This window comes from Carassius gibelio, chromosome B7, assembly GCF_023724105.1.
Source record: "Carassius gibelio isolate Cgi1373 ecotype wild population from Czech Republic chromosome B7, carGib1.2-hapl.c, whole genome shotgun sequence".
Taxonomy (NCBI): Eukaryota; Metazoa; Chordata; class Actinopteri; order Cypriniformes; family Cyprinidae; genus Carassius; species Carassius gibelio.
Genome location: NC_068402.1, coordinates 27,068,435 through 27,091,114, shown reverse-complemented (window position 1 = coordinate 27,091,114; position 22,680 = coordinate 27,068,435). Strand labels below are relative to the sequence as shown.

Sequence of the window (22,680 nt, the reverse complement as noted above, 5' to 3'; positions counted from 1 at the left end):
AATTACGATAAGTTTGTAAAGTGCAAGTGATCTTATTTACTTAATTTCCCCTCAAGTCATTCCAAACCTGTATGACTTACTTTTTTCTGTAGAAGATGAAAATATATCATTCAAGTTACTGGAACTTAACCTTCTTGAACATTCTTCATATCAAGAAAAACAAGTCATACAGGTTTAAAGGCCCGTTCACACGAAGTATGATAACTATAACGATAACAATTAAGATATAGTACTAAAAATAGTTCTCAGTATTAAAGAATAGGAGAATCCACACCACAGCTATAACGATAAAGGCACAGAGAAACAATATCGTTTTAACCAATTTCAGAATGATTTTTTTTCAGCTGATGAATGAAAAAAATATCGACAGCCAATCAGACAGCATGCTGATATAACAAGATCAATAAATTAAATAAGAGCATGCACTTACAGACAAGTTTTGGTGTGAACAGGGCTTAGCGTGACATGAAGATTAGTAAATGATGAAACAAATGTCATTTTAGGAGGAACTATGCCTATAAAAACATTATTCTCATTACAGAGATCCATTCGTTGATGCTAAATATTAGAATTGAGTTGTGTTTTAGCCATTCAGTGAATTTTACACCAAGTTTGTATGTCAGAGACATGCATTTCTAGTCTATAATATCAGTCTATAATGTAATGGTACCTCCACAGTGGCGAGTGCAGGAAGTGGTGGCTCCTCCACTGAGACAGGTAGGCAGCAGGGTAGTGTAAGTTCTCGTGTCAGCACAGGTTTCAAAAGCAGAGAGAGTGAACCAGAGGACTGAAGTATATAGTAGGAGAACATAGCAGAACCTGAACCTGACCCCGACTCTGAGCGCACCAAAAGGAACCAGTCACGGTTCTAATTAAACAAAAATGTTCAGGTTTTTAACAACATTTTCAGATCTCTAACATAACAGATTATCGCACAGCTGTGCTCTATGAACACACAAACACACACACACACACACATGCAGTCAAGACACTGACTTTTAGTATGTGGCAGAGAGCATGAAATGTCTGTTGGTTTGTTTCCATTTCATCCCAGTCCAGCTGCCAGCATGAGGTTGGTCTGATGATGAGTGGTAATCCATACAGCACAGACTGACACACACCACCGGCATGAAGAACTCTACATAACACACACAACAGGTAGATCTGAATGTTTATTTTTTAGATTAATCCCAGAGTACTATTAATAATAAAATAAAACAGTTGTTTTCTATTTACTATCTATTTTACTATGTTTAAAAAAATGAATTTTCAAAAGCCTTTACTCCAGTCTTCAGTGTCACACCATCCTTCAGAAATCATTCTTATACAGGTATGTTGATTTGGTACAATAAGAAAGTGACATTTCTTATTATTATTTCAACATTGAAAACAGTTGTCCTGCTTAATATTTTTTGTCTAAGCCATGATACACTGATTATTTTAAGAATTGAATGTTTGGAAAAGAACAGCATGTCATCAAATCCGAAATCATTTTAACTTCTGCCACTTTTAATCAATAGAATGCATCCCTGTTGAACAAGAGTTAATTTCTTTAAAAGAGGTTAACGTCACACAAATCCTGTTTGAGTAAAACTGATAAAAAGATGCACATGCTTGAAAGGGAATTATGCAAGTATATGTCATATTGGCCCATAATGACTAAGTGGGGACAAGTAGTATCACAGTGCCCGGAAGAATGACCTCATGTGCATGAAAATCATATGCAAAACTCTCAAGGGGAATACAATGTATGACTGTGTCTGGGAGACAGAAGACTCAAACACAGAGCTGTCTGTTTGATAGAAACCTGACTCCATCATATTGACTTTTGCATAGTCCGTTTTTTTCTTCTTCCCTTCACACAGCATAAATTGTACATTAACTATATTTCAGTTAAGCCACAGTTAAACTGTGTTCCTGTTGAATATACTGTATATGAACATAGTTATCAAAACCACTATTGTAGACTTCCCTAGATCTGTGATATATTAAAAACATGGCAGCGACTATTATATCTATTAAGTGTAAATAGCGGTGGAGTGAAAACAGCATTTTTTTAGCAACAGATGCTAAAAAAAACAGACATCACAGCAGTCTGGGGACTCTGTGATTAAACCTTAAATCATAAAAAAAAAATGTCAAAGTGATGCTTAAGGCTAATCTATTGTCATTTGCTTAAACAAAATAGAACTACAGATATAACTGTACTTGACAACTCGCAGACACTGTGGCGAGGGGTTCTGATTGGCCAGACTTTTGTTAAGGGGCTGGAAATCTTGCATGCTCTCAGTCTTCACTCCCAGGTCAGGTGTGCTGGGAAGTAGGGCTGGGCTGAGAAGTCTCTCCTGCATGTCACACTTCAAACAGACTGCATTGGGGCACATGAGCATAAGCAACATCACCCACCCATCCATTGAAAAGCAGACACAAAAAACAGAACACATGCTTAACTAAAACATGAAATTTTGGAGCTGTGTACAGAAAAAAATGATTTCCGAATGAATATTTTAGTGGGTGCAGAATCCATGTGTGCGTTTCTACCTGGGCTTGGCCTGTTGTTGGCAGGGTGTGGAGTAGAACCCTGTGATGTGAGAGAAGGGGGTAACAACAAGTGCAGGTGTTCTCTGTCTCCACCCTGATCATGCAGCCACATTTTCAGAGAGTTCTCCAAGGCCACAACGGTGCCCTCCACCAGCTGCAGGTCCATCTCTGTACCCAGCATCAGGCTCTCTACACGAGGAAGAGAAATAAAATTGATTTGGACAAATATCACATTCCTGTTTCCTGGCAACATAATTCTTCATCAGTTCATAATAAAAAGGCAGTTTGAATCCAAACAGTGATAAACCTTGACCTTCCTCCTGTGTCTTTATTATTATGGCCCTTTTGAGATGTTTAACCTCTGAACTCAGCTTCATTCTACAGATGAAAACATCTGGCGAACAGCAATTTATGTAAACCTATTTCCTGTCAGACGAAGGTTGTGGTACTTAAAACAACCAGTAGAGGATGCTGTCAAATCAATTCTGTATCCCATCAAGGTTAACCATTTCCAAAAAAAAAGAAAAAAAAAAAAAAGGTTCAAATCTCAAGATGTGCTTGTGCTTATGTGATATGTATTTTTGCGAATATGTTTTTTTAGGCTCAGTAATCTAAATTTGTGATTTATGTGAACCAGAATCCAGTTTCACTGTATATAGTGGTCCAATTAAAATTAAAGTGAAATTATGACAGTAAATTATTGATTATTTAATGTCTCATAATACAAATATTTATATTTCCGACATTAGCATAAATGTAAGTTAATGCTTTTAAATGTCTTGCATAAAATTATGGAATTACACATTCACTCTTTTCAACTTTCTTCGGTGAAATATGAAAGGAGAAATGAAGACTGTGCTGTATGCTATTTTCCATCCAGTGGCAAAGAACAGGAACCAAAGTTTGGAAAAGTGAAGTCGTGACATTTGCCAAGTATGTTAACCCATACTCAGAATTTGTGCTCTGCATTTAACCCATCCAAGTGCACACACACCCGGGAGCAGTGGGCAGCTTTACAGTATATCTAGCACCGGGGAGCAACTGGGGGTTCAGTGCCTTGCTGAAGGGCACTTCAGCTATAGGTATTGAGGGTGGAAGAGAGCGCTGTTCATTCACTCCCCCTCTGAGACTCGAACCTGCGACTTTCAGGTTACAAGTCCAACTCTCTAACCATTAGGCCACAGCTGCCCCAAAAAGCTTTAGCAGAGGATGTTTTCCATCCATCGACCTCTGGGTTTATTTGCCTGTGCCACTCTGCTGTAAAGTCACCCCAGATGGAACTTACAGCTTTCAAGCAACAAAAGGATGAAAGTATAGTGTATCAAAACAGCTTCATACTGATTAGCCACAACATTAAAACAACCTGCCTAATATCAAGTAAGTCCCATTCATGCTGCCAAGACATCCCTGATGCATCAAGGCATTGAATCCACAAGACCTCTGAATGCGTACTGTGGAATCTGGCTCGCATAGAGATCTTGGGAAATCTGGACGTCAAGGCAATGCCTTTAATTTTTTGTCATGTTCCTCAACCATTCCTGAACAATTTTTGCAATGTGGCAGGGTGCATTATCTTGCGGAGGGAGGACACAATTTATCAGGGAACACCATTGGCATGAATAGGGGTAAATGGTCTGCAATAATTTTTGCTAGGTGGTACATGTCAAAGTAACATAAATGCCAGCACCCAAGGTTTCCCAGCAGAACACTGTGTAGAGCATAACACTACCTGCACGCATCCTGCTGCTCTCTCTTCCCCAGATAAACACTCGACCATCCACTTGATCTAAAAGAAAACTCATCAGACCAAGCAACCTTCTTCCACTGCTCCTTGGTCTAGTTCTGAAGCCCACTGTAGGCAAGGGCACTCTGACTGGTCAGTGGCTATGTAGTCCCTTACACAGCAAACTGTGATGCAATGTGTAATCTAACACCTTTCTATCACAGCCAGCATTACATTTCCAGCAATTTGAGCTATAGCAGCTCTTCTGTGTGATCAAACGAGATGGGCTAGACATCACTTCCCATGAGTATCCTTAAAAATTGGCCTTTCCTTGCACCACTTTTGGTAGGTACTAACCACTGCATAATGGGAACACCTAACAAGACTTGCCTTTAAGGAGTTTCTCTGACTATCCTCTAGCCATCACTATTTGTCTCTTTTAAGGCAATCAATTGCCTCATTGCTTTATATCCAATTTCTTTTTTCAGGTGCCACTGTATAACAATATAATCAATGTTATTCACTTCACCTGTCAGGGGTTTTAATGTTGTGGCTGATCAGTGCTGACGAACAGACCAAAATGTAAACAACATTCCTTTTATCAAATCATTCAGACAAATAGTCCTTAAATTCATAATGAAACAGAAGTGCTGATCTTTCCTTACATAGTGTGGCATGCACCTGACTGTAATAGATTATCGGAAATAAAAAAATGTAGGGGGATGGGATTCTATACAGTACATCAGTAATTGATTGGATTTTGAAATGAAGGCACTGAATTCGTCCTCTAATGAGGTCAAAATAAAAAATAAAAAAAGGATCTTAATTATATATTTAGAAAATAAGGTGAACATTCATTTTTCGTTTAAAGTAGAAATTTAAATGTATGTTAACAATCATTGCCATGCTTTCTGGATTCTTGAGTCCCTCTAAATCATTAATGTGCTCTCAGCACTATATGGTCTTAAGAGGGTAATGGGGTTTCACAGTACATCTTTAATCTTTCATTCCCAAACAAACTCTAACTGGCATAATAGCTGGAGTAAGGGAAGGAGAAGTATCTCAAATATGGCAATTGCTGTCATGGGAAATTAAAATGTAAAGAAAATCTGGAGCATTTTCAGACGAACAAACCAAATACATTCTAAACAGAAGGTTAAACTTAAACTGCCAGGGACAAATAGCTGCATTTAAATCAGTTAGATACAATTAATTAAAAGTAATTGCTTATTCCTATGCCTCAAAACAAACTGTCAGCCTATATTGGAATCAATTTCTACTGTATCATTAAGTCAAATGTGAACTAATGAGGTGCAGAACAGTTTAGGTCAGCAGTCCTTGAATTTGAGTTCGGAATAAATACAGCCGAAATGTGCATCTCAGTGCTCTGCTGCTCATATCCAGTAGATTTGGCCCAGATGGAGAGGGTGAGAAAAATGCAAGTGTGAATGGAGAGTGTAAATGGCTTAGTGTAAAAGGCAAATGACACACATCCCCTGTATCACTTCCATTTGACACATATCTTGCATCTAGTTATGTCACCTCTGTCGTTATTTTCAATCCTTATTTCATATCAAACTATGATTAACCAAGGTAACAATGCAACATTGCCCTTTTCCGTTGTATTACAGACCCATTAAAATGAGCTTGTTGCATTACTATTTAAAAGCCACTTCATTCATTCCTCTTTCAATAATTCCTTCCTTGTAGGCTATTATTATTATGCAAAGATATTATGGAAAGTAGACAATGCTGATTAGCCATCTCCAATATAGGCCTAGAGCATTGCAAATGCTGCAGCCTGTTCATTATCAGAATACAATGCAGTCAACCAAACATATACATATGCTATAGAATCTAGATACACTGGTTAATTAAAACAGCCCGTAGTACAATCCGTGCTGTTCAGCCTGTGCTCGGGACAAGCACATATTTTTTTGGAAATCTGGTACAGTACAAAGCCTGGTTTACATAGACCTAATAAATAATAGTCTTTAGCATTCAAATTCAAATACCCAACATTGTGAATTTGGAAACATTTGGAGTTGTGCCAAATGAGAGAGTAAGAAAGAGGATTATAGTACCAAACAATAAAAAAAAAAAAAAACATCTCCAGAATAAAAAAAATAATAAGCTACCGTCACTAAGTTTTTGTTTGGCAAAAAATTATACAAGATATTCTGTGTCTTAACTTAAGACAAGTTAAGTTAGAACAAGTTCAATAAAACATCTTTATTATATTTCTACGGTAGAAGAGCATAGCCAAACCAAAAAGAAAAAAAGAAAACACAATGTAACATTTATTAAACCAAACTCAATGGAATGTGCACATGCGACTTGGGCTAGTGCCATCTAGTGTCCACTGATGTTCTTAGGCTCAGATGTTAATGAATTGCACTGGGCCTTGTTCGGTGGAAGTTGTGTTTGTGGGGGACGAGAAATGCTGTAAACCGCAAAAATGAAGTCTCAAAATCCAAATGAACCGAATAAGATTGATGATCGTATATAATAAGATATACGTATAAAATGTATGCAGTACGTGGATAATTGTGTGTACATCAATTAATCATTTTCAGTTTAATTTTATCCCATATGATGCTGTGTCTATGAGCTATGCCTTTAACAGGTTCTCTGGGGTGCTAATATATTAATAGCCTAAACCATGTAATTGGCCTAGCAACCACTTGATTTTGCTTGGTAAATGAGACTTTTTTTTTTTGCATTAACAAAAAATTATATTTAGGTAATTGATTTTTCTGTCAGTTAAGGCAATGTTCCCTTGTGTGTATAATATAAATCCTCTCCAATCCATTTACACAAACTTCCATACACGTACCATTAGCCACACTGAATGAATATGCCACATATTCATTCTAGTTTTAGCCAGTAAATACAATTATAATTCTACAAAAGATTTCTGTTTCAAACAAATGCATATTATTCATCAAAGAATCCTGAAAAAAATATGTTTCTACAAAGATTCAGAAACTGTTTCAAATATTGTCAATAGTAAGGCAAGTTATTAGAGAAGAAAATCAGCATATCAGGATAATTTCTGGCTCATATGACTCTGAAGACTGGAGTAACGGCTGCTGAAAAAATACAGTTTAAAATACACTAAAACATTACGCTAGAAATTATTTCATAATTAATGTTTCACAATATTACAGTTTCATTGGTTTTCAGAAATCATAAATTGATCATCTGGGTTAAACAAATCAGTTCTACATTACATTGGCATAAACTGCCTGCTCAGGGTAAGCATGGGATTAACTGTACCAAATTTAACAAATATGTCTCTTTGATGTGTAACAATTTCATCAATTGTGATTTACATTACAGGTAACGGCACATCAAACTGAAAGAGTCAACAAGCAGAGCCAGGCATAAACCCCCTCATGCTTTAAGCGCTGCATTAAACAAGGTGAGGCGCAAAATGAAAGACTGCACACTGGAAATAGCTTTCCTGTTTTAAGAGAGAGTCAAAGACAGGCCGAGATCAAAAGCAAAGAGAGGGAGAGAGAACATTTTACTTTTAAATCCTCTACAAACAGAATCATCGCCATAGTCACGTTCTCATGGGAAACGCTCACTAAATGATGAAACTGAGTGCGAGGACAGACCACCGTGCCAGCCAGAAGCTCCCATACACACACACACACCCACACACTCCTACACCCATCATTTCATTTCACAGAGCTACAATTTCTCCATTTTGGAAAGGGAAAAAAACAGAGATAGTGAGCAAAACGAAATATCCATGATGCTTCTTTTTCGGTGCAAAAATACTAAAATGAGAGTGTCATGTCCTTGCATCACACAAGGCCAAAATTTGATTTTAGATCCTTAAAATGTTGCTAGCACAAACAAACAAACAACAAAAAAGAAAACCCCAATTACTTTTGAGGGCATGTGTCTTTTTAATCTGTCTCTAGGGGCAATGCAAACAAATTACTCCAACCTTTGACTACCAAGGTTTTACAGGCATGCTTGTAGTGGGTTTCATATAAAATGTCCTTCTAATGCTTTGGCATGTGGGCAGAGGACAAAGATTCTGCATGATCCAAGAGAAGAGCCAACTGTATGTGTACATCCTCAAAAAAGGCTCCTACTGATGAGTCACAGTTAATCTGTCATGGATGAATGGTAGTTTATGGTTACCCTTTGTTCTGCACATTTGCTTCAGGCAAAATATGTTTTTGACATCATCTTCCTTACCACATTCAGTTTCCTTTTATTGCAGGCTTAAGTTAGTCATTGTCCTTCACGCTTACACTTTGCCTCGTTTTTCTGTCAGACATCTTTTATTCCTACCAATCCTACATCTTGTTAATTCTCTCATTATGCACCTTACTGTTTTTTACCCTTACATCTTAACACCCTTTCTTCCTCCAGTTCCCCTTCTCCAAGTTTCACCTACTCGCCTTTGTCTCCACTTTCTCCATGGTTTCTTTCTCACCTTGTATGTAATTCTGCTCTATGAATTTTGATCCCTAATTATCTAATTTGCATTTATTCAAAGCAGCTTATATTGTTTTCTCACAAAGTTCTGTATTTGCATTTTCTGGGAGTGTCTAGTTGTTGTGCCTTTGACTGTCCACTTGATGGCACTCTCCTTTCCACTGTTAAATGCCATGAACTCCGTTTCCCATAGTCCTTTGCCCTATCTTTTCTGTTCTGATTATCATCATCTGTAGGCCAGTTACTCATTAGCTCATCACTATTTATACCATGCTCAATCTTTTGTTGCTGCAGTATTGGAACTGTTACATTGTGTTTCTTCTTCTCTTTCATTATGGATTACCTTTTGTCTATGTTTTTGCCTGATACTTTGTTTTGGATTATTGTTTGAACCACTTTTATTAAACTGCACTTGGGTCTGTTTAGTTCTGCCGGAGTCATTCTGTGACAGAATAATGAAACCTATTCTAGAACAAGAGTTTTTTTGTTGCCTTATTTTGGACTATGTTCCTTCGGATTACCCCTCCTGCCACAAGCAAGGAGTGAATAGCTTGACTTGTCAGCAGGCAATGGAGGTAGGAGGTTTTGCCCAAACCTTCTGAACCAGACCAAATAGGGATCCCTCAAGCAGGGATTTTCCCACCAGCCCTGGCCTTCCCACTCCCACTGAGAAGTGAGGGGCAAGGAGGAAGAAGCCAGCTAAGTCCACTTCAGTGGTCCCAGGTCCAGTAGTCCTGAAGGACCCAACTCCAATGGTCCTGAGTCTGGTGGCCCTGGAGGATTTTTTTTTTTTTTTTTTTTGAGTCCACTCCAGAATCCGCTCCAGTCCAGGAGCCCTCAGAGTTCACTCAAGAGCTATCTTCAGTCCAGAAGCCCTCAGAGTCCGCTAGGGCTGAATAATTAATTGCATTTGCGATAATATTGCAAAATGAAAAATTTTGATTATTATTATTTATTTTTTTTCACCGCATAGGCTACGATTATGCTCGGTCAGGTGACGCGAAAGTAAAGACGTGTGTTCAACTGGACTTGAAGATAGATCAGTGTATGACATCAAAGTATGGCGAGAGAATGCAAAAAGGAGAGGTCTGCTATCATATAGCTCTTACAGTATTTTGATGACACACACCAATCGTCTAATCAGCGCTGCTTCAAGTCGAACACATCTAAGCAGTCTTCAGAGGAAGCATCAAGTTGGCATGCTACAGTGTTGCCAAGTCCACGGTTTGGGGAACCCCTCCATAAAATGTGTATTTTGGTATTTTCATTAATAATAATTACAGTTCTCTCTATGCTATTTTTCAGTGTTTCAAGTGATGCAGGTGTTTTTTTCCCTGTAGGTTTTTAAAATAAAAAAGCATTATTCATAATGATTAGTAAAATTATTTGGCACGACCACAAAAGTTTGAGAACCACTGGTTAACAGACAGTGTTTAAAAAATGCAGTCCACATGTTTACATTTGTTTATTACAGTGACTACCTAAAGTAGTGTGGTAAAACAACAGATTTGTTTTTATATTTCTGCAATCTACTAGTTTTGTGATTTTGTATATTAATGTTTACACCAGGCTTATTTGTCAGTGCTTTATGTTGTCATAATTATTATATGCTTTCAAGGTTGGAAGTTCAACAAATCAGTCAATATACTACTGTGATTGTAGTTGTTTATTATAAATGTAATTCATATCAATTCATGCACCTAATTTCATCGTAAATGAACCCCATTTCACTGGATGTAACTTTCACCAAAAGAGGTATTCCAGGTGGTAAAATACATGTTTTATGGAGGGGTTCCCCAAGGGGCTCCTCTTTTAGAGAAAGTTTTTAGACTGCTTTCAAAATGACCGCCAGACAGTGCGAACACATGGAGAATCATATCTTAGTATGCAATGATCTGATTGATTTGAAATTATAGGAGGTATATAGTAACAAATATATCAATTAGTTAAGACATCAAGTAGGATGAATTTTTTTTTTCATTTCATAGTCTGAGCTCAAAAATGGAAGTGTGCTGTATGAGCTTAATAGGTACCCTACATTTTTTTATTTTATTCTACTTCCTGAGTATAACTCAGCTGTGGTACTTTTACTTGAGTAGATTAAAACCAAAGAATTCAACTTTGCTACATTTATAATGTATAAAGTGACAAAAGGCGGCGCTGAAGGAGAAAAGCAAGCCGGCGTTTGACAGGCACTTTTCAAACTGCTGGGGTGGAGCCCTGCGCTTCGGCATATAACAGAGAGGTCTGACTCGGGTGCAAAAACAAAACTTCCAGTCCAGCTGTATAAACAAGATAGTTTATGTTTGACCGGACAATTTATTAATATCTAAAACGAGATGATATGGACATGATAAACACTCTCATGTAGTGCATTCATATTTGTAGCCAGAAGGCGCTCTAGCGCAGAAAGTCCAAAACGGCCCATTAAAGTAATAACTTTTTTGATTAATAAACATAATTAAAATGCAAACATTTAAAGCATATTTTTACAATCATAAATCTGAAAAAAAAAGAAAAGGTTGAGGGCCTTAATCTAATAACATATACAAGTCCAAAGCAGAAAGAAGTTTCAGGGCATTTCTGCCCATCTTCTATTGAAGGGATTTTGCAAATAACTTCAAATCATTCTTCCATCCAGTGAAATGGGGTTATTTATGAAGTTAAATCAAGTTTCAAATTTGAAATGTTTATCATTCCTAAACATTCCAACTTTAATTGAGGTCACATTCAAAGGATGCAGCGATATATCTTTAGATTGTATCCAACTTCGAAATGAAAGCCAAAATTCATAGAAGTAAAAACGTGCAGGAAATCCCTAATATGGACAAAGGCATCCCACTATTGCTATAGCTAAAAAGGGTCATTTCAGGTCATTTCAAGGTAATAAATAGAACATATGAATAATCCAGTTCTAATTGACAGTTAATTTAATAGAAATTTATAATAATAATAATAATAATAATAATAATTATAATAATTCATTACATTTATATAGCACTTTTCTAAGCACTCAAAGTGCTTTACATTGTAAGGGGTTATTCTCCTCATCTACCACCACCATTTAATACAGTATAGAAACTATCCTGCCTTATTATGGGCCTTATTACTGTAACGGATATGCAGATCATCGATTCATGTGTTTAATTCAGATTTTCCAAATGAAACTCTTTTTGGGCATTATTTACGATGCCCATGCGAGCTTCAAAGAAGAAATGAAAACCCCCAACCACATTCCAACATACACAAAAGGAAACGTTGCGTAAAGTTCCTTACTTTTAGAGCCACGTTTCTGCAACCCCCATCTTTGCAGGTCGTAAAACTTTACGACCACCCTGGACACTGGAGAGGAGAGAAGCCAAATCTTCTCCCCAATGCATTCTATGGAATTAATTCGTTACCGGTTAGTTTTTATGTTCTATAAATGTATTACGTATTCCCTTTTTGTACATTTAGATGTTTCCCAACATCTGCAGTGTTATCATGTGTTAAGCAAATCTTTAAATATGTGTAATTCTACATTTGAATGTAACTTCATGTTTTGATCACCTATACCTATTATGTTTAGTCTTGTTCTAATCGTCAGGCTCTGACAGACCCATTTATCTAGAGCAAAGTAATGAAAAATGTATGTTATCTGAATTACAAACTTGCTAGAATAATCCCTGGAATTTGGACAAGCCCTAGATCTCCAGGGGGGCTGTCTTCACAGAGACAAAGGAACTTTTCCCTCCATCATCAGTTCATTGGCTGTTTACGCGAAAAAGGGGCGTGAACCATTTCAAGCCATAAGAACGACCGAACAAGGTCCGCCTCCCTCTTCTTCCTCTTCTTCTCGTTCTTGGTTCTCGGACACGCTGCTCTCCTGTGCGACCCTCCGCGCGGCCTCGCGCCGCGCTCATAGCGCAAACCCCCTCAGCACAGGGGCTGAGAGAAAAAGCCATTTTAATGGCTCCTTTGGAAGTTTTCGTTTTTGTTGTTTCTTTTCTTTTCTTTACTAAGTTTATTCAACTATTCGCCTCTCCACGCAAGGAAGACGAATTCTGGAACATTGTTTGTTGAACCTTTAAAATACCGCGCGAGGACAGAACAAAGGACCACGTGCTCCACGCTCACGCCAAGATCAAGCGCAGCGTGCACGCGCGTCACATGGCCTCCGGCACACGCCCGCTGTTTTCAAAAGGAACACCGCGCGAAGCTCACAAGCTCGACGCCGATCTCACGCCACGCTCACATTGGACATTTTGCAAGTATCACTTTCTCTATGGAGATTTAAATGCTGCTTTAAATTGTCGCTATGATCTGAACGTTGTTGGCTTTCAAAAGTTACTGACTATGATTTCCATACCTGAGCTCCTTATGTGATCTCATTCTACTTTCTCTCTCTCTCTCTCTCTCTCTCTTATTTGGATTCCGTTATGTCTTGTAAAGCTTACTGTTTGTATTGTCGTACGCATATTTACTCTGTGTGATTTGTAGTTTGATGTATTACTAGTTTAATTATTAAAAACCCATATACTGACGATTGGCTTGGACTCCACCCCACTCACATTACGAGTCACTGAGTGAAGTGACATTCAGCCAAGTAAGTGACATTCAATTTGTGCTCTGCATTTAACCCATCCGAAATACACACACACAGAGCAGTGAACACACACACACTGTGAGCACACACCCGGAGCAGTGGGCAGCCATTTATGCTGCGGCGCCCGGGGAGCAGTTAGGGGTTCGATGCCTTGCTCAAGGGCACCTAAGTCGTGGTATTGAAGGTGGAGAGAGAACTGTACATGCACTCCCCCCACCCACAATTCCGTCCGGCCCGAGACTAGAACCCACAACCCTTCGATTGGGAGTCCGACTCTCTAACCATTAGGCCACGACTTCCCCCAAATGAGATGTCTGATCTTTAGCTACAAGCTTTAAATTTAGAAACTAAATTTATCATAAGGATAGGATAATGTTTTCATGGCCAGAGAATATTTTTCCTTGAATTATAAGGCGTGATAACTTTATTGAAAATTGATAGGTCAACAGTGGTCTGCTGGACAAACCGCTGTTTGATTTGCAGTAATTTACAGTAAGAGCTATCACAACAATTGATATGAAGAATGGAATATTGACATATTAATGAGTAAATTACAATGCCCTGTAATTATTTATCGATATAGGCAAATTGAGCTATTTTTCATAATCAATCAAATTTAATGTAACTGTCATCTGAGATCTAAATTAATCATATTCCTGATTAATTATTCAAATTCCCTATATATCATTTGAGTTAATTATTCTGTAAAACTCATTGTTGCTACAAAACCAATCCTAAAATTGTCATTTGAAAAATACAGAAAAAAATATTGTAGACACAAATTATTGGTTATAATTAGTGGTGGTCCGCTATCGGCGTTAACGGGCTGCGTTAACGGGAGACTCTTATCGGGCGATAAAAAAAATATTGCCGTTAATCTATTCTCAAAGTTGGGTTGGGAGCTGGGTCTATACTAAGCAAGCTATGATGACTTTCACCTTGATATTTTATATAACTGACTGGCTGAGGCCAGCCTAAAAAGATGCTCAGGACAGTTGACGGGCCACTGCTGCGCATCATCATGAAAGCTTATCTTTTCAGGTGTTTTTAAGCCTTACCGCTTGTCGATTTAAACATTAAAGCATCCAAACACAAGACGCGGAAAAGCTGAACAGAGTAGCTGGTTACTCGCGTGCTGTGTTCGGTGCGCACGAGAGAGATGGAGAGCCATGTATCACGGACAGCAACACTGAACTGAGTTCTCTTCTGCGAAGTTCTCCTCGAAGTCCCTCCTGCACCTGAACGAACAAATACAAATCGCAGTTTGAAAAAATTAAAAGATGTGAAAGAGCCCAATTCAGTACTCGCGATGTTCTGGTGTTCGGGGCTCACGCAGAGAGAGGTGTCTCAAAATGCTTGAACACCGAATTTGCTTATTTTTGCTCTTGTGCCGACAATATATGTCAAAATATCCACCTTGAAAATTATGCTTGAAAAAACTGTCAGTTATTTCTTAAGTGAAAGTAAACAGTTGAGGAAAAAAATGGGATGTGTATTATATTGGATGCGTTCATCGTCTCTTAAAGTGACCGGGCCTAATTTAGCTAGTAGCTGCTGTAATGTTAATCAAAGAAAATGAAAGAAAATCACTCACTGCTCTTGACTGAATTACTTTGTAGTTTCAACAGTCAAACCACAAATTAGACAATTCTAAACAGGGCCAACTGGTACAACCTTCACCGGGGCCCCACTGACCCCAGCTACCGTTTCACACATACTCCATCTGCAGTGAGTATGCAGTCCGTGTGCATTACGTATGTGGTGCAGCACAGACTCGATGTGCTTTCACACAGGACGCGTTTGCAGTTCGCTACTCGGTACGTAAACAATCGCTGCACTACTGCAGACACACGCTCCTGGAACACAACTGGAATCCGTTAACATGGGTGCGTAAAAAAATATGCAACGCATACGCACTGCAGATGGAATATGAGTGAAACAGGCATAATTGCACATTGTGCAATGTGGAATTAGTTTACAGCTTTTTCAAGCACTTGAGATGAGCACCTTTTCTAATGCATCACCTAGCTTGATAAATCCCTTCTCAAAGCCATTTTAATCTAGATTAATCTACTTCTCAAGATCACATTTGTAATCATGCTTGCTTTTGGAGAAAAAAAAACGTCACTTCATGCGATATTTATATAAATGTTCTGCCCCTATCTTAAATTATGTGATCCTTCTAAATGGATTTTAATAGATCGGCCCAACCCTAGTTTCTAACTGATCCAACATAAAATATGCAATTTAAATAAATATTCAACAAAGCTTGTTGCCATTGTTGTTCAGACTGGACTTTGAACTTTGCTTAATAAACAGGAATCACCCACGAGATCTCCAGTGAGCCGTCTCAGCACAGGGTAAAGATTTTACTCTATTGCTTCTTTTTATGCCAACGGGAGCGTCCCGGGGCTCAAGATTCACAGGCAAGGAGGGGGTTATGATGCTGGATAAAGGTAGCATAACTAAAAAGGTTACATAAGGTTAAATAAAGGTTGGGGAATTACAGAATGGCCTGGCTCGGAGATCTCATATCGCATAATCTTATTAACTGCTTCTCTCCTGAACTTTCTTTACCATGCTTTTCAGTGCCAATCTCACCATGCAGTCAATTTCACTGACTATGGTTAGGGTCAGGTATGGCATAGGTATATGGGTTAGCATTTATTGTAGCATAGTGTAGGAAATGAACACTGTGATTGACACCCCATAAAATCTGAACTGTATTGGTAGAAAAAATTGTGCATGCGGGTCATGTTCTTGTCTGTTAATAGTAGGATGCCACGCCCTATTTTGGAGCTTCCATCCTGTTTTGGAGTTCCCTCACACATTTGGAGAACTCCAGGCTGCAGTTATACCCTTCTCTTTTTTTCCTGTGTACAGCCCCGGTTGTTGGTGTCCTGTCCCCAACTGGAGCTGTCCCTGGAAATGTCCCTGCTTTACAGCACATTCAAAACAACCAGCAAATACACTGTAAAAGCTCAACCAACAGCCAGCAATCGTACGATTGTGATTATTTTCAACAGAAGAGGGCACTGCGAGTTATACTGATTACTGCCATTATCATCATTATTGGGGTTGCACTTTATTTTACAGTACGTGTACTTACATATACTTATAGTGTACTTACAGTGTATTTATCTATCTAACTATCTAACTACATTGGGTAAGGTTAGGTTTAGGGGTAGGTTCAGGGTTAGCACCTAGTTATTACATAGTTATTGTAATTACTATAATAAGTACATAGTATGTACATGGGGAACAGGACTGTAAAATAAAGTGCTACCATTATTGGTTTCGAGGTAGTCACATAATAACTACATATTAACTAAATGTTTGTTTTAACTACACGTTAAAATAAAGTTATACTGTTTTTGTGCACTGTATAGCAAGGCATGACAAGGTTGCAGAATTATTTTGCACACAATATTGAACATTCCCGAAACTTCTGCCGGCGGTACATACTTTGGACAAAATGAGCCTAAAATGTAAAATAATAAGACAGATAAACAAAATTTGTAATTACTGTACTCACAGTTTGAAAAAAAAAACACATTTGTAAATACAGTTAGAAAATATTAAACATTTGTTGAATACAGTTTTATTTATGATATGTTCTCGCATTTATTGTTTTATTTTGTGTATTGTATTTAGTTTTTGTAAATCCATAATTTTATAATAATACTGTTTTGATATGTTTGGCATTTGCAATATTTACTATTTACTATTTTTCATAACGTGGTTTTTGGTGAATTGTATTAAAAATGTAGGGTAATTCTGATGCACAAGTTATAATTATTAATTATGATATTAATATATGGAACCCACAACAATTAATAAGCAAAAACATACTAAAATGGGTTGTCCCAATTTTTTTATTTGTAGATTATCACAAACTAGACAAGACTGAAAATGTTGGTTTTCATTTCAGAAATCTGGTCACCTTAAACCATACTCAAGATATTGAGATGTTAAATCTATGTTAGCTATAATTCAAGAGTCTCTGTGTCTGTGTTTGTTTAAGAACCCAGGAGAATGCTCACAGAGCACAAAATCAGTTTAGTGGAAATTCACTTTCACTGCTCTGTGCTGGTGGAATGATCCTGAGTCACTTACAATTTCAAGAAACATCTACAAACTCATCTTTTCTAAGAGCAACTTATTGAATTCTCTCGATGCACTAAAGTACAAACTTTCTTTCTTTCTTTCTTTCTTTATTTCTTTCATCTCTATTCTAGTCTGTATTCCAACAAACTATCTTGGAATGTTATATATCACAGCACCTCTCATTTTACTGCTTCCTCAGGATGAATCACTTTGTTGTATTGCTCATTTGAAGTCACTTTGGATAAAAGCATCTGCTAAATGAATAAATGTAAATGTAAGAAAAGAGATAATGAATTGTAAGGCTATGGATTTTTGGCAGCAGTGTGGTGGATGAGTTAGCGTAATTAAATACGTACAATATGAAACTGACAATGAGAAAACTTGCAATGGCAACAGATGGTTTGTGCACACAGAGCTAAGCTTTTCACAATTAAATTTTTTTTAAAATTGGTTCATTCTGTCTGTTGTCAAGGCCAGTCCAGCCACACGGGGCTAATCTACAGACCTATTTTGCTATAAGCTTCCTAACAACTGGCAATATATATAAAAAATTCCACACACTCACACCCACTCACAATTTATCTTACAAAACAAAAGGCTTAGTGACATTAACATAGGTCCTGCTTTTCACATCAGCATGTTATCCTAATCATGCCATGAAATTACCATGGCAACACTACAGACCCAGAGGAGAGGTGAGTTGGAGAGAGAGAGATGGGCATGGGTGGTATGATAGGACACATTTGCTCCCATGACTCTCCCAAACCACATCTCTAAATCTGTCACTTCTGAAACGGATAAAAACAGGCCTGCAGACAGGGAGGGGGGAGAAAAAGAGGCATGGAATATATGAGAAAATGAGTAACTGAGATTTAGGGGGAAATGGACAGATGAAGTTTAGGAGGAGATGGAGAGACAGGCAGCGAGACTGTCTAGACGTGCTGTTGTCCTAGTTAGCCAGTGGTAAAACCATGACTTCAACCAAGTGAAAGACATCATTTTTTTTTATATGTGAAATGAGATGTACAATAGTCAATGTTTTATGATACACCTAGTATTTTGGGCTAAGGGTATGTAGTAAACAATACAGAAAAATAATGCAGTATCAAAGATTTCAATGTAAATAATTGCACAAATTCTGGTAACTAAAGATAGTTTAGTGGTTTAGGCAGTATAACATGCAGTGAGCCAAATGACAGAATTGGCTGAAAACACAAACAATATCTCTTGCCTTCAACACACTGACAATATGGCATTACACGGTACACAGACAAATAAATAAATAAATAAATAAATAATACAACTGCACATGCTTTTTTAATGAAAAAGTGAAACTTCATAAATTATTCATGTTTATTTCATTTATATTTCTTATAAATAAAAAATAAAAATAATAATAATTAAACGCTCAGAAGATACAGTGGTTGAATTGACTCTCATGTTGTCTCCTGGTTATTTTGACCAGGACAGTATTTTTAGTTATACTGAAAATACTAGTCAATGTTATACAGTTGGACTAAAACTATTTTCTGACACATAGGGTTTAACAAATTTTCCAAAAACAAACAAATCAATCTGTTCCAAAAATAAATACAAAACCTGAGCACATACAAAAAAAAAAAAAAATAATAATAATAATGTATATATATATATATATATATATATATATATATATATATATAAAACAGATGCAATACGGATAAACAAATAATAAAGCTTGGCTTATTGAATATCAGATCCCTTTCTGTAAATAATATGATCACTGATCATAATCTAGATGTGCTCTGTTTGACAGAAACCTGGCTAAAACCTGCTGATTACATTATTTTAAATGAGTCCACCCCCCAAGATTAATGTTATAAACATGAGCCGCGTCTAAAAGGCAAAGGGGTAGGTGTTGCTTCAATTTATAACAACGTTTTCAGGATTTCTCAGAGGGCCGGCTTCAAGTATAACTCGTTTGAAGTAATATATACATAATATATATATACACACAGTGGGGATCGAAAGTTTGGGCACCCCTTGCAGAATCTGTGAAAATATGAGTAATTTTCAAAAAATAAGAGAGATCATACTAAATGCATGTTATTTTTTATTTAGTACTGTCCTGAGTAGGATATTGTACATAAAAGATATTAACATTTAGTCCACAAGACAAAAAAATTGCTGAAATTATTAAAATAACCCCACTCAAAAGTTTGGGAACCCTTGGTTCTTAATACTGTGTGCTGTTACCTGATGATCCTTGACTGTCTTTCTGTTTTGTGATGGTTGTGCATGAGTCCCTTGTTTGTTCTGAACAGTTAAACTGAGCAGCGTTCTTCAGAAAAATCTTTAAGGTCCTGCAGATTCTTCAGTTTTCCAGCATCTTTGCATATTTGAACCCTTTCCAGCAGTGACTGTATGATTTTGAGATGCATCTTTTCAGACTGAGGACATTTGAGGGACTCAAACAAAACTATTAAAAAAGATTCAAACATTCACTGATGCTCCAGAAGGAAACAAGATGCATTAAGAGCTGGGGGGTGAAAACTTTTCGAATTTGAAGATCAAGGTAAATTGTACTTAATTTGTGTACCGGGAAACATACAAGTATCTTCTGTTGCTTACGAAGGGCAGAACTAATTGGAAAAAAATTATATTTCAACAAAATAAGAAAAATTTGGCCATCTTCATCGTGTTCAAAAGTCAGAGTCAGGTCAAGTCACCATCAACACCCATGAGTCAAGTAAAACCACAGTTAAACTTCATGAGTCAAGTCAAGTCACCGTTGATCTCCATGAACAAAGTCAAGTCAACAATGATCTTCATTAGCAAAGTCAAGTCACCAATGATCTTCATGTGTAAAGTCAAGTCACCATTGATCTTAATGAGCAAATGCAAGTCACCATTGATCTTCATGAGCAAAGTCAGGTCACCAATGATCTTCATGAGCAAAGTCAGGTCACAAATGATCTTCATGAGCAAAGTCAAGTCACCAATAATCTTCATGAACAAAGTCAAGTCACCATTAACCTCCATGAACTGAGTCAAGCCACGGACTATCTTCATGATCAAAGTCAAGTCACCAGTGTTCTTCATGGGCAAAGTCAAGTCACCAACTATCTTCATGGGCAAATGCAAGTCACCATAGATCTTCATGAGCAAATGCAAGTCACCATTGATCTTCATGAGCAAAGTCAGGTCACCAATGATCTTCATGAGCAGAGTCAAGTCACCATTGATCTTCCTGAATCCATTCTAAACACCACAGATCTATCAGAATCTCTCCACGTCTCTGCTGAACTACCAGAGCCTCTCCACGTCTCTGCTGAACTACCAGAGCCTCTCCTCATCTCTGCGGAACTTCCAGAGTCTCGTCACGTCTCAGCCGAACTCTCTGAGTGCTCGACTTATCCTGTCGTGGCCACGGAGGCCACCCTTAACCTGTTCATGTTCTCTGTTTCAGACTAGCCTAACCAGACTTGCTCTCCTGTGTCATCGATCCCACTGTGGTGGTCTTTGGCGCCGCCCTGGTGGGCTCCTGTCTCGACCGCATGGATGTGCCGCACGCACAGAGAGACTTGCAACAAACTGCAACATGTGCAGGGCAAGTCTGTCATATTAAAATGAGATTATTAGCTATTTCTGATATAATCTATCAATCTTATCAGATTAATTTTGATTGTTCACTTTTATTTTATACCTTTGAGTGCAGTACACCTGTAAAGCATTAGCACTCGTTAGCTTGTCAATAGCGCTTTCATTCGAACCTATCGCTGTTTTCTTTTCTTCTCTCCTGTCTCTCACTCCAGTTTTTCAGAAGTTCATCAAACAACTGTGGTAAGAATATTTCATCAAGCACGGTGAGTAATGGCTTCTCCTGCTATTGTTATTTGCACCTCTTGTCTCATGTACAGTTTATCTATCTCTGTCGGTGATGAGGGATTCACATGTGATAAATGCAGGGAAATAGTTAGGCTGACAGAGAAGATTTCAGAATTAGAGACACGCATCCAAACTTTAATTGAGGACAGTAAGAATATTAGGGCTCTAGATATGGCTTTGGATGCATCTAGCTCAGGGATTTATGTACATTGTTAGGTTCCGGCAACAGAGCCCCTGCAGCAGGGCAACTGGGTGACAGTGAGGGAGCATAGTCGTGGGTCAAAACGCCGCTCTCTGTTCTGATCAAAACATTAAACATGTTCTCCCCACTCAGTGATGCACCCACTAAGAAACCTAATGAAAGTGCTCTAGTTATTGGTGATTCTATTGTACGGAACGTGAATATAGAGACACCAGCCACCATAGTCAAATGTTTACCGGGAGCCAGAGCACCTGGCATCTTGGCAAATTTAAAAGTGCTGGCTAATGCTTAACGTAAATACAGTAAGATTGTTATTCATGCAGGCGCTAATGATGTTCGACTTCGCCAGTCGGAGATCACTAAAAATAACATTAAAGAGGTGTGTGAACTTGCAAGTACGATGTCAGACACTTTAATATGCTCTGGTCCCCTCCCTGCTTACCGTGGTGACTAGATGCATAGCAGATTGTCATCACTCAATGGCTGGATGTTTAAGTGGTGCCCACAGAATAACATAGGTTTCATAGACAATTGGACGATTTTGGGGCAGACCTGACCTGTTGAAAAGAGATGGTCCTCATCCCTCCTGGGGTGGTGTCACTCTTCTCTCTAGAAATATGGCAAATAGTCTTAGTGTTTATACTTGACTAACTTGGGCCCAGGTCAGGAAGCAGTCAGACTGGCTAAACCGGCCGTCTGCTAGCTGTCTCACATCACAGAGGTCAGTTAATTCTCAGCACATAGAGACTCTTTCACCTAGATATCACACTATAGAGACTGTGTCTGTTCCCCAAACTAGAAAATACAAAAAACGTCCAAACCAAGTTAAGATAAACAATTTAATTGAGGTTCAACAAATAAAAAACAGATGCAATACGGATAAACAAATAATAAAGCTTGGCTTATTGAATATCAGATCCCTTTCTGTAAATAATATGATCACTGATCATAATCTAGATGTGCTCTGTTTGACAGAAACCTGGCTAAAACCTGCTGATTACATTATTTTAAATGAGTCCACCCCCCAAGATTAATGTTATAAACATGAGCCGCGTCTAAAAGGCAAAGGGGCAGGTGTTGCTTCAATTTATAACAACGTTTTCAGGATTTCTCAGAGGGCCGGCTTCAAGTATAACTCGTTTGAAGTAATGGTGCTTCATATAACATTATCCAGAGAAACAAATGTTAATGATA

General features: G+C 37.9%; 1 protein-coding gene across 2 annotated transcripts in view; it reads right to left on the bottom strand.

Annotated features, from left to right (window-relative positions):
* m1ap (meiosis 1 associated protein) overlaps positions 1–22,680 on the bottom strand; it is a 103,324-nt gene that overhangs the window by 4,211 nt on the left and 76,433 nt on the right. For both annotated transcript variants that reach the window (XM_052560948.1, XM_052560949.1), the window contains exons 5-8: positions 2,542–2,730; positions 2,209–2,368; positions 997–1,138; positions 671–868 (exon numbers count right to left, since the gene is read on the bottom strand). In XM_052560948.1, the coding sequence (XP_052416908.1) occupies positions 671–868; positions 997–1,138; positions 2,209–2,368; positions 2,542–2,730 (689 nt within the window). The remainder of the gene's footprint in view (positions 1–670; positions 869–996; positions 1,139–2,208; positions 2,369–2,541; positions 2,731–22,680) is intronic.